Source organism: Ptychodera flava, chromosome 19, assembly GCF_041260155.1.
Source record: "Ptychodera flava strain L36383 chromosome 19, AS_Pfla_20210202, whole genome shotgun sequence".
Classification (NCBI taxonomy): domain Eukaryota; kingdom Metazoa; phylum Hemichordata; class Enteropneusta; family Ptychoderidae; genus Ptychodera; species Ptychodera flava.
This window is the reverse complement of record NC_091946.1, coordinates 35219619-35232722: the sequence shown is the minus strand read 5'-3', so window position 1 is coordinate 35232722 and position 13104 is coordinate 35219619. Positions and strand designations below refer to the sequence as shown.

The 13104-nt window shown below is 35.6% G+C and overlaps 1 protein-coding gene across 1 annotated transcript in view; it reads left to right on the top strand.

Moving 5' to 3' along the window:
• LOC139118177 (uncharacterized) overlaps positions 1–11060 on the top strand; it is a 65877-nt gene extending 54817 nt beyond the window's left edge. The window contains exons 21-23 of the mRNA XM_070681470.1: positions 4562–4632; positions 5234–5309; positions 6852–11060. Of these exons, the coding sequence (XP_070537571.1) occupies positions 4562–4632; positions 5234–5309; positions 6852–7022 (318 nt within the window). The 3' untranslated portion in view covers positions 7023–11060. The remainder of the gene's footprint in view (positions 1–4561; positions 4633–5233; positions 5310–6851) is intronic.
• The last annotated feature ends 2044 nt before the right edge of the window (positions 11061–13104 follow it).

Sequence of the window (13104 nt, the reverse complement as noted above, 5' to 3'; positions counted from 1 at the left end):
CTGTATGTAGGATCTGCTTGTCCCGTCGCTATAGAAGATGATATGCATGTTCCCAAAGACGACCTCCAGTACCTAAGTTGCAGACCTTATTTGCTTTGTCATTCTTGTTTTTCTGGTTTAAATATTTCTTGAATTTACCAATTCAAACCGAATGTGAGCACACTGTCCTTGACGGTATTTTTTGATATTTTTGAAAATATGCAAATTAGCGCCAAAAAGGCGTTTTTTTTGTAAAAAATCTTCTTCATAATCGCTGGTCAGACAGCTTTGTTATTTTGTATATAGATCCCTTGGGATAACCCAACTTAGATTTGTTCAAATTGTAATGAAATATGCAAATCTGTACTTTTAAGGAATTTTTTTTGTCATTTTTGGTCAAAACTTTATTTCATCAAAACCGCCCATCTGACAGCTTTGATATTTGGTATTGGTATACAGGTTCCTACAGATGAACTAAATATGATATCTTGAATATATGATGAAATCTGCAATTTTGTATTTTTGGGGCAATTTTTCCAGTTTTTGGTCAAAAAATGTTTTTCTCTCAAATTTCTTGTTGGATTGCTTTGAAACTTAATACTCTAGAGTTGTTTTCTATATGATTTCTTAAATTGTGGTGAAATTTTCATCTTTGTGTTTTTGGTTTTTTTTGCATTTTGGGGCAATATTTTGGTCAAAAACTAATTTTCTTTGAAGTAAATGTTTTGATTGGTTTGAAATTTGTTTTTAATGTATCTAGAGGCAACCTCGGTTGAGTGTCTTCAAATTTTTTGTGAATATTTTCATATAGGCATTTTTGCGCAACTTTTCCCATATTTGGTCAAAAATCATTTTCTCTGAAATCCCTCTTCCAATGGCTATGAAACTTTGTATGCATGTTGCCAAGGGTAAACATAGTTAAGTATACACACTGTGGCCTGCCTCATCAAATCAAATGAGAGCCAAGTGTCATTGATGCTATGTTTTCAATTATTGATCAAAAAATCTCTTTCTCTAAACACTACTCATCTCATACCACTGGCTGATTTGTTCTCAGGGATAATCTTACTGTGATGTTCAAATTATAATAATATTTTCAATTTTGTATTAGTGGTAATGCAGCTTTTTTGACATTTTTGAAATGTGCTATCAAAGGTATCTATCTTCATAAACATATGTGTCACAAAAAGCTATTCTCTACATAGCACAACAGGACTGTATTGGCCTTTAGGTATTATGTGCTTTTATTTTTGTGAAATTGATGCCCTTTATCTCATTTTTCCAGTTATTGAAAGTAGTTATTTTACTTTATAGAGAAAAACTGCTCTCGTGCTTTACTCTACTGTTAAAATTTATGTAGAGTTAAATAAAGATTTTTTTGGCTAAATAATGCTCAACGTCCATTTGTATGTGTGTATGAGATTGAGTTTATAAGACAGAGTTACTTGTAGGATTATTCTACATTTCTACTGATTTATCACACATTTGGTATTGTATTGAAAAAATACATATGACACCAAAATGTCCGTAAAGGTGCCCAAGGAAATTCCACTTGATTACATGCTCCATCTGCTATGTTCAGCTTCTTTTAAGGAAATTAAAAAGAATTGTTGACTTGAAAAATGAAACATGCCAGCTGTGAAGTATCAGGTATAATAGGCCTATAGTACACTTCCTTGGATTTTTGTCAACTTTTAGTATTGAATAAAGAAAATCAGTTTGACTCCAAAGTGTCCTTTTGACTTCAAAGTGGTCCCCGAAAACTTATGATGATTTTACGGTCTCTCTGCTGTATTCCACATCGTTTACGTTAAAGAAAGAATGTGTTGACTTGAAAAATGTAACATGCGACCTGTGAGATATCAGGTATTAATAAAACTATAGTACACTTCCTTTTTTGTCCAACTTTTAATATTGCATAAGGAAAATCAGTTTGGCTCCAAAAGTGTCCTTTTGACTTCAAAGTGGTCCCCGGGAAAATCGAATGATTGTACACTCTGTCTGCTTTATTCAACTTCTTTTGCGTAATTGAAGCAATGTTCTAACTTGAAAAATGGAACATGCGACCTGTGAGGTATCAGGTATTAGTAGGACTATAGCACACTTCCTTGGATATTTGTCAACTTTTAGTATTGAATAAGGAAAATCAGTTTGACTCCAAAAGTGTCCTTTTGACTTCAAAGTGGTCCCCGGGAAAATCGAGTTTTATTCAACTTCTTTTGCGTAATTGAAGCAATGTTCTAACTTGAAAAATGGAACATGCGACCTATGAAGTATCAGTTATTAATAGGACTATAGTACACTTCCTTGGATTTTTGTCAACTTTTAGTATTGAATAAAGAAAATCAGTTTGACTCCAAAAGTGTCCTTTTGACTTCAAAGTGGTCCCCGGGAAAATCGAATGATTGTACACTCTGTCTGCTTTATTCAACTTCTTTTGCGTAATTGAAGCAATGTCCTAACTTGAAAAATGGAACATGCGACCTGTGAGGTATCAGGTATTAATAGGACTATAGCACACTTCCTTGGATATTGTCAACTTTTAGTATTGAATAAGGAAAATCAGTTTGACTCCAAAAGTGTCCTTTGACTTCAAAGTGGTCCCCGGGAAAATCGAATGATTGTACACTCTGTCTGCTTTATTCAACTTCTTTTGCGTAATTGAAGCAATGTTCTAACTTGAAAAATGGAACATGCGACCTATGAAGTATCAGGTATTAGTAGGACTATAGCACACTTCCTTGGATATTTGTCAACTTTTAGTATTGAATAAGAAAATCAGTTTGACTCCAAAAGTGTCCTTTTGACTTCAAAGTGGTCCCGGGAAAATCGAATGATTGTACACTCTGTCTGCTTTATTCAACTTCTTTAGCGTAATTGAAGCAATGTTCTAACTTGAAAATTGTAACATGTGACCTATGAAGTATCAGTTATTAATAGGACTATAGTACACTTCCTTGGATTTTTGTCAACTTTTAGTATTGAATAAAGAAAATCAATTTGACTCCAAAAGTGTCCTTTTGACTTCAAAGTGGTCCCCGAAAACTTGGGATGATTTTACGGTCTCTCTGCTGTATTCAACATCGTTTATGTTAAAAAAGAATGTGTTGACTTGAAAAATGTAACATGCGACCTGTGAAGTATCAGGTATTAATAAAACTATAGTACACTTCTTTGATTTTGTCCAACTTTTGGTATTGAATAAAGAAAATCAGTTTGACTCCAAAGTGTCCTTTTGACCTCAAGGTGGTCCCCAAAGACTTGTGATGATTTTACGCTCTCTGTGCTGTATTCAATCGTTTATGTAAAAGAAAGAATGTTTTAATTTTAGAATTGAATATGCGACCTGTTAAGTATCAGGTATAAAAGACAAGAGTACACTTCCTGTTTTTTCAAACTTTTAGTAAAGAATAAAGAAATCAGTTTGACTTCAAAAGCGTCCTCTTGACTTCAAAGGTGTCCCATGAAAATTCGGATAATTTTACGCTCTGCCTGCTGTATTCAACTTCTTTTAGGTAATGTATTACTTCAATCGCGTCACTTTCTATGGTAGGTATTGGATATCTTTGTAAAAAAAATTAAGAAAAATATCCCCCTAAAATATTGGCCTCGAGCCCTATTCTGGTGTATTTTACATCTGTGCATTCGTAGCATAATGCTGAGGCCTATAGATTGCATTCGTGTCAAGGGATATCGCCTCAGAACCGCTGTTAATCTGTCCATAGACCTTTTCTGTAGTTTACTACGACACCAATCGGTTTTTTATTTACCTCGCAAAATAATGAAATAGCTTAGTCTTTGAATAAATGAACATGTACCTACTTTATCTCTGACTATCTATGACTCATCTCCTACTTCCGTTAATTATGATGAATGTGGCATCATCTATAATTTCAGCTTTTTTTAAGAGCCGTCGACTGTTTCTGCTCGGTTCTGAACTTTTGACAGACCCAAAGTATTCAATTACGCGAGAGGGCAAACGTTGCAGAATTCGTGGACGTCGGCTCACGGGAAAACGGTTGAAAATACATGTTTATATTATTGAGGTAGCTAGCAGAAGTAGACAATGGGTCGTGAACTGACCAGTGTTATAGTACCGGTCGAAGTAAACTACCAAAAATGTCTATGGGCTGGCTTGTGGCGATGAATTTTTGACCCGCAAGTGCGATTGATACGTCACAGCAATGCTGCAAATTGTATTTCATATCCATTTATGTATTTACGAGCAGCGATTAGAATGACTTCCAAATATCGATATGACTTCAAATGAGTCATTTTATAGATAAGTCATGATTGATATAGACACTAGCCCTCCCCATTGTTAATTCTGTGCTCAGCCCTTATTTTGTACATTTTTCCCAACTCTAGGTATTAAATACTAAAATAGCAGCTGATATTACATCGGAAACGTCCGTGTGACAACAAAAGCGTCCATTATGCGGTAGGTGTCGTCAGACTTGAGTTTAACCCCCTATCTTACCGGACATTTAGGATGGGGACCACTTTGAAGTCAGGGACCACTTTGAGGTCTTCACACACGTTCAAGCACGTTAACTGTATTTCATTTGTTTTCTTATTCCAGACGAACCTTCTCAAGATGCTGAAGCATACAAACCCTAAGACATGGAATATAAATGATCTTGAAACCGCAAGGTATTGTTTGCAGTCTCATGCTATTGAACATGAAGACTTTCCTAAAAATCATCACTGTCGAAGATTTGGCCCAAGTCTGTGAATAAAAAATAATTTGATGAATGCGATTTAGTAGAGAAATCGCGAATGTTTTCCTGACTGCGACATGGAATTATCGCTGGATTCCGGGAGAAACTCTCTGACGATCGCACACACTCCACGCATGCGCAAATGCACCGCAGGATCAGCTGCTGAGACAGCGAAGTCTTTATCTCACTGCAATAATCTCACTCAAAGCGTTTCAAACAAAAAAGTATCATCAATGCGTTATAACCTGATTAAATGACTTTACTTCACATAATCAATGACTTGAACAAAGTCTATCACTGTCCTAAAGGGATCTTGAAATCTGAACACGCTCAAATGTATTGATACCTCAAAGAGGTAGCCAGAAGTACAAAGAAATTAAAAAACCGGCTGTATAGTTAATGAGTGTTTCCCTTGATCATTACCTCTGTCAGTATTACAGGGAGTGCTGACATCTTTACCAAGTAGATCATTACCATCGCACAAGCCAAGAGTTCTGTTCACAAGTTACTGACGATGTACATTCCTCCTGCAGGTCAAATCTAGTGAGACTTGAAGTCTATTTTGAGACAATGAACTTCGAGCTTACCTCCGAGCATCCAGCCTACACGGTACGTCACTATCAAATCGTAACGTGTTCCAGTTAAGATATCAAGCAGTTGTCCTCTGCATAATTTTTCTATGCAAAACTCTTCTTTAACTTTTATTGCAAATAAGATTTGAAGCAATTCGGTTTTAACGTTCTCTATTTTTGTTGGAAAACACGGCTGTTAAATTACAGAACAGTGGCGCGGAGCATAAGTGATATTATTATGATTTCTTAAAAAGGTGCGCGTCAAATCTCGAAGGGACGTTTTCGATCGTGTTCTCAAATGTAAAGGTATCCGAGTCGATTGTCGCACCTCGACCGAGCGACGATTCCACAGACACAATGGTTCCACCATTAAGTAGTAAAATACTTTGTCGAAATTGTTGACAAGACTTTTCAGAAACTACACACACAAGATTGACCTATTTGCTCCAATCAATTTTATGATGTAACCATGGTAATTATATACTGGGAATCCAATGCGATCGGAAGCTTCAAAATTTGTCAAAATTAAAATAATTTTTTTACCCTATGGAGTGCAAAAATCTGCTGATATTTTGACGTAGAATGCGCTTCGATGTTAAATATTTTGACTCTCAAATTTTCATAAATACTTCTCTCAGCTATATTTAATGTCTAGACTCATTTCAGGTAATATGCGCCTTGAAAGTGAGAGACATAAACTTTTGCTGAATCTTTCCTTAAGGAATGTTTCAACCATTCACTTTCAAAATCAAGAATAAAAATCGGCGGTCACCGTGTAAATTTGGCTACCAGAGAAACAAATAACTCAAGATTTACCGATATTGAAAATTCAAAATGGCCGCCATCCCTTTGTTACCGGTAACTCTATCGAGAAAAATTAAATTTTCGAATCTCGAAAAACTAAGCCGGTGAAAAGTTTTTTACACAAAGAGCTTTAAAATGAACACCCACAAGTGGTATATCGATCAGAAAACTTGTAAATCTTTGAGAGTCCGAATATGTCCTGAGGCGCGTTCTACCTTAAAGGTATACAGTCACCTGTAAATCTAAATATGCCCATATATGGTCAAAGGGGCGTTCCTTGGTATTCAAAATGCCCATGTGAGGGCGATGTTTTTTAAAAGCGGCCACCCGCTTAACATCTGTGATTGGTTAGATTTTCTCTTTCCATGGTAACTGTGGCAAAATTGGAACAGGTGACAGTATACCTTTAATATGTGGCTTGTGAAGTAAATAAGCTTAACGTTTTCATAATCTTATTCATAAAACGATCCAAAAGTTCAGTTTTTCTACCATTGGCTTGACAGAGAGTTTGGGGCCATTTTCGCTAGTTTGTTACTCAAGTACAAAATTCTCGCAAGGCTGCCGGCCCCTAGGGAGTCTTAATTCTCGAATTTGAAAAGAAACAAATCAAAGTTTCAGAGAGCGGAGGTGGCAAATGATTAAATTTCAACTATGTGTAGACTTGACATTTTCCAGATATTTCATTGTACGCAAAGGTCTGAGTTTCAAGCATCGACCGTTGACCTAATACAATGCAACAACTCTCTATAATGTTTCATTTTTTTCTCTTTCGCAGTGGGAGGACCTTCTGAGTGACATTGGAGGCACAGTCGGATTGTACATTGGCATTTCTCTGATATCGGTCTGTGAGATCATCTCATTCCTCTATGTGATGCTTTCTCGGCTGTGCTCAAACGAAAAGCCCCTGAAAAGCCGATCTCAAGTCGATGTATTTCGTGAGATGTAGTGATGCGTTTTCTGCGGGCCACCATGAGCCGTTAATCACAGGACCGCTATCGCATTTTCTTTGGTTGAAGTCAAGATCAGTGGAATTAAGGACTTGCTGCAGATCATTATTTAATCAATAATGTACCCCCGCCCGGACAATAATTGACGGAAGCAAATTTTGCACACCATAATGTACTCGTCTTCGCCTCGTACATTATGTCGTGTAAAGTTTGCTTTCACCAATTATGGGTTGGGACGGGGTAGGTTATTGTTATTATTTCATAGTTTTGTCAATGCCAGTGAATTTGTAGTTGTAGAAAACATCTGGAGCCACAAAAGTACAATACACAAAATTCACTGGTGTTGACAAAGCTGTATTATATTACCATGCCCTGCCCGTCGCATTTTGATTGGTCGAGCTGAACCACGTGACTGACCACAAATACACAGTAATGGTTTGTTTACAGGCCCGTGAATATGAATAATAAGATTAGCAACTCAAAGTATCGTAACTTTACAGCTCAAACGTAAATCATAATCAATCACAAAATAAAATGGAGCACTTGTAGGTCAAGTTGAGATTCTTTTTTCTGAAAACATCTCCGGATTTGCCAATTTTTTACAGCGCGCGTGACAGTGCGTCGCGTATTGCTCAGTTTCTGGGGCCCAGTTGTCGTTCGCTCCTGAAATTTTCGGAAATTTTGACGGTTTTCTTTGGTTCGCTGATAATATAATGGAAATAACAGACTCCGCTCTGACCATTAACGTTTATTTGTGGGCGCGGGCTCGAGGAAAGCCAAATTAACGGGCGAGGCTCGCCCGTTAATTTTTGGCTTTCCTCTCGCCCTTGCCCACAAATAAACGTTAATGGTCAGCGCGTCGCCCATTATTTCTATAATATAAATCACAGCGTCAATGACACTTGGCTCACATTCGGTTCGATGTGGCAGGCCAAAGTGAGTGTAAATACAACATTTAATAGCCTCTTTGGGCCTTAGCTTGTACTACCGGTAGTATATAATGTCAAGTGCATATGAAGACACTTTGATGCATAGTCCATCAAATACCAAGGTGAATCTATGTAAAGGTTGGCAACTGTCGCCAAGGACACATATACAACAACATGAAGCCTAGTAAATTAAAATTAGCGATACAATCTACCATACCAAGGTAAAGATACCCTCTTGTGATATTGTACAACATAGAATTAATGTAAACAATATTTGGTAATTTATCAAGCAGTAATATTTAAGAAAACAACGTATTATTGGCTTGGAGGTGTTTCGTTTTATCTCGGAGTCCGTAAAAATATCACAAACATGTAAGTTCTGACTCAAAGTTACTGACATTTTCACAAAAGTTTACACTTTTGTTGCTCATTATTTTTATTCAGCACACTTTTTGCCAATGATAAGTTTATTAAAACTAATTCCCATTTACAGTTTAGCAAGCACCTACACGTATATCTTAGTGAAACTCTAAGACTCCAAGACAGAGACAGCGAGATTCTATGATCAATTATACATCGTTTCAGTAACTGTAGTTACTTAAGTCAATGACTTTTTATACGAACGATGTCTGAACCTTAGATTTTATCACTATAGCTAGATGTAGAGTGCCCACGCTCTAGCGTTTTGGTGAGAAAGGAACCAATTAGACATCATATAAGTCGAATTACATATCATTACGCATGCTATTGTGAAGGGATTTTGCAGAAATGCAAAAGTTTATCATACACTTCAAGATTGTGATAGGAGTGAATTTTCAGGTATATCAAACTAATTCTTATTGTCCTCGTGTCACTTTTAAGAAAGTGTTTAAAGTAGTGGCCCAAGACTTTTAAATCTGATAAAATTTGATGCTGGTAGCCATACTGGATCACAGCACGAGACATATCTATGTATACAGTTATCTTTGTGTGAACTTAGAATGAAATCTGATAATGATCCTCTAGTTCGCTCAAATTCTTACTATTGATTATGAAAGATATACCCCATTGCACCCACTACAGAAAAATGATGACATCCCTCGCTCTTTGGCAGGAAGAATATATGAATTGGCAGGAAGAATATATGAAACAGAGAAAAAATAATGAAAACTAGGCAGAGTAAGCAAAAAATGGGGGAATTATGGACTACCTTTTCTGTGCCATTGCTACATTTATCATGTTAAAGTACGTAGCTATCATTTCAAAATATCATATAATCAGCATTGTCGATGCTCTGGAGATTAATAAAATAAGTCTATACTGTATAAAGAAAACACATCAAAGGAAGCCACTTCCATTGTAACGTTAGTTCCCTTTATTTGTAGGCATGCAATCACAGATATTGTTTCAAAGATTCTGCTTGCCATCCACATCCTGTGTGCACAATTATAATTTCTACATCTTCCTCACTGCTACTTATTTCTGTATTAAATGATATCATCATAATCAACATCATCATCATCTCCATTTTAATCAGAGCATAAGTCCACCTCCCGCTGATTATATATTGTCATTGTTTAAATCTATTTTCTCTATGTGTTTTGTCTATTTTCTTTGTACTTTGCCGTTCCTATTGCAGTGCATCACATGTGATTATTACTTCATCTTCCTTGTTGCAATTTGTTGACAGATTATTGTGGTTCAAGCATTTATCCAGCTTTGGTACTGTTAGTTTCTTCAATTTTCAATTCAAACAATACAAATTAATCATATTCTTGCTACTGGTTTTCTGCTGTTTCGTTCTCAATCAGTCTTTTTCTGTTTCAAGTTTGTCAGGTATTCTACGGTTGATTTTTCTTTTCGGTCTAAAGTCTTGAAGCTCTTTTGAATTGGCAAACTCAATAAAACCTTTACACTATATCTCCCTGTATACTATAATTATTTCTCCCACATATCTACAACACCCGAAAAACCACCCAAAACCATGTCTAATTTCAAGTAATATTTAGCTGTCTTGGTCTTGATGTAATAAACTCAACGCTTTTCACATATTTTCATTTACATAGAGTTTTATACTTATCATATCCATATTTATAAAAAGATAGGGCGAAAGTCCCTGAAGCTACTATAGACACGGATACAAAATTAAGTATTTCCTGACTGTATGAAATTATCTCACTAAGGTCATCCTAGGGACTTGTAAACCAAATATTAAAGCTGTCTGACCAGCGGTTTTGAAAAAACAAGCGACTCAACAGTCGACAGAGCTCTGCTGTGTTATGTGACACATGTATTGATAAAGAGGGTGGATATCTTCGACAGCTCATTTCAGGATGGCCTTACCAAAAATGGAAAAAAAAAAATTCCGTAAAAATACAGATTTGCATATTTCATCACAATTTTAACAAATCTAAGTTGGGTTATCCCTAGGGACCTGTATACCAAATAACAAAGCTGTCTGACCAGTGGTTATGAAGAAGATTTTTTATCAAAAACGCCTATTTTTGGCACTTATTTGCATATTTTCAACAATATCAAAAAATTAATGAAAATAGTTTCTCAAAATCATACATTATATCCATACAACAAATATCAAATCAGTAAGTACTGCAGCTTTCAAGATATTTGAGTGGACGGACGCCTCACAAATGGACATACATACATGCATACATACATACATACAGACTGATGGTGGACGCTGGACAGATACCCATCCCAATAGCTTCTATAGACTATATTAGTCTATAGTAGCTAATAACAAGAGTTAATTACATTCTAACTAAAGTAAACAAGACTTGCTTAAATAAAGATTTACGTCATGAAAAAACAGCATATCTGTCAGGTTATAAAGAATCTTAAGCTGCTTATCTTTATAAGTATTTTCATCCTATTAACCAAGCACATATTAACTTTCAAATTAACATTGTAAGTTCTGTTGAATAGTTCAGACTGTACGTACTCAGAGGAAGCACACAGAAGAGACAAATGTTTGAAACTTAAGAAGTTCAAGGTCATCAAAAGCATTATAAGGAATCATGTAACACTTTCATTGCACTGTTTACACAGATTGCATAATTGCTATAAATAGCACATGAGGAATCTTACAGCCCAGCTTTACCATAAAAACCCTATCACTTTGACCACTCTTTTAATTGACCACTCTATTTTTTTCCTCAAAAAGTATTTAATTTATCCTTACCAAGTCAACCATAAATGGAAATTAGAACTTTCTCTATCTCTATTTATTTGACCACCCTATCATGACAAACTATTTTGAGCAATTTCTTTTAGATAACATACAGGGCACAATAGATGATGGTTCAGAATATGTCAAAGTTGGGATTCAGGAAAGTTGCCTTTACATGTTTTAATCCTCCAAGATGGTAAGCATTTCACTATGAACTGTCAAAAAAAGTTGACCTTTCTGATAATTCTACACTAAAATTATTTTGGCTTTGATGATTTCTTATTAATTCAATTATTTAAAATCATATTAATTATTTTTTCTGGGTGAATTGATAGGGTTTATACAGTACAAGAATAACATACAATGTAAGTCAAATTTTGACCAAAAATGACAAAAAAATTCCTTAAAAATACACATTTGCATATTTCATCACAATTTGAACAAATCTAAGTTGGGTTATCCCTAGGGACCTGTATACCAAATAACAAAGCTGTCTGACCAGCGGTTATGAAGAAGAAGATTTTTTACCAAAAACGCCTTTTTTGGCATTAATTTGCCTATTTTCAACAATATCAAAAAATTAAAAAAAAACAGTTTCTCAAAATCATATTTTTCATCTACACAACAAATATCAAATCAGTAAGTACTGTGGTTCTCAAGATATTTGAGAGGACGGATGCCTCACAAACGGACATACATACATACATACATACAGACTGATGCCGGACGCCGGACGGATACCCATCCCAATAGCTTCTATGGACTATAGTCTATAGTAAAAAAAAATCGCAGAGGAACCTCTGTTTTTCTTTTATTGTTATTGTTCAAACATACTGTGGAATACTTTATTTTCACTTGGAATTTATTTCACAATTTTTGGCAGACATTTTCCAATAAAATAAAATCCAAGTGAAATTTTAATTTTCTATACTTGCATGAAATCAGACTACACGAAGTGAAAATAGGATCACAGTGAAACATTGAAAATCTGTTTTCAGCTAAAATAAATTCCAGTGTAAATAAAAGTCCACAGTATTTCATGGGCAAGGCCTGATACATTTTTTATATGTCCAGTGCTGTGTTGCATATCAAGGCAGACTTCATCCTTGTGTGCACGCTTTTTTCATGTTGGGCAATAAAATAAAAACTGTTATTGAAAAACTACCATTTCCGTAGTTGTGGTGGGCATAAAAAAAACAATTTGGATAAATGAAATGTTTGATAGGGCAGGCTTGGCTAAGGACACACTGACAGTCTGATCTGTTATTTGTTGACTAGTTGTAACAAGAACCCGAGATTTATTAGACTTGCTCCAAGTCTGTGGGCATATAAGTAGTATAAAAACACATAATAAATTGAAGGACTAAACATCAGCAGATCGACGCACTGATGGTAGTCTGTTGTGCAGATCATGAGGTGAACGGATCGGCCAGCTAGTAATATCTCATGAGCTGCTGAGAAAAGCCAGGCAACAAGGTCGAGTCTAGAGATTTCTATAAAGGAAGCCTGTCTGTGACTTCATTTTCAAGAGTCAGATTGACTGATGCATTGAATACAAATGGATGTTTTGATAAGTGGCATGGCAACATCAGCAATACTGATATGTAGTCTTGCCAAGAATCACGACAGAGAAATATTCAACCATTACATTTGAAAATGCTGTCCTTGTTGAAAATAAGACGATTCCTTCTTGGATTCCAAAATTAAGGTGACCCCTATCAGGTCATAAGACAGCGATTTCTTAGTTCATTGCTCTTTTACCAAGTTTGAAATAAATCCATTTAATCATGTCTTAGTAATGTTAAACAAAAAACGTTAAAATATTGTTAAAAATGGCCGCTGGTGGCAACAACAACAACACAACAAACTGACAAGCAAATATTTGTCATGGTGTACTGTCCATGTACAAACTTTTAAAAATGTCTTTTACATGAATCAGGCTGTCCCATGAGTAAGTATGTGAGAAACGAATGTGATAGCACAGAA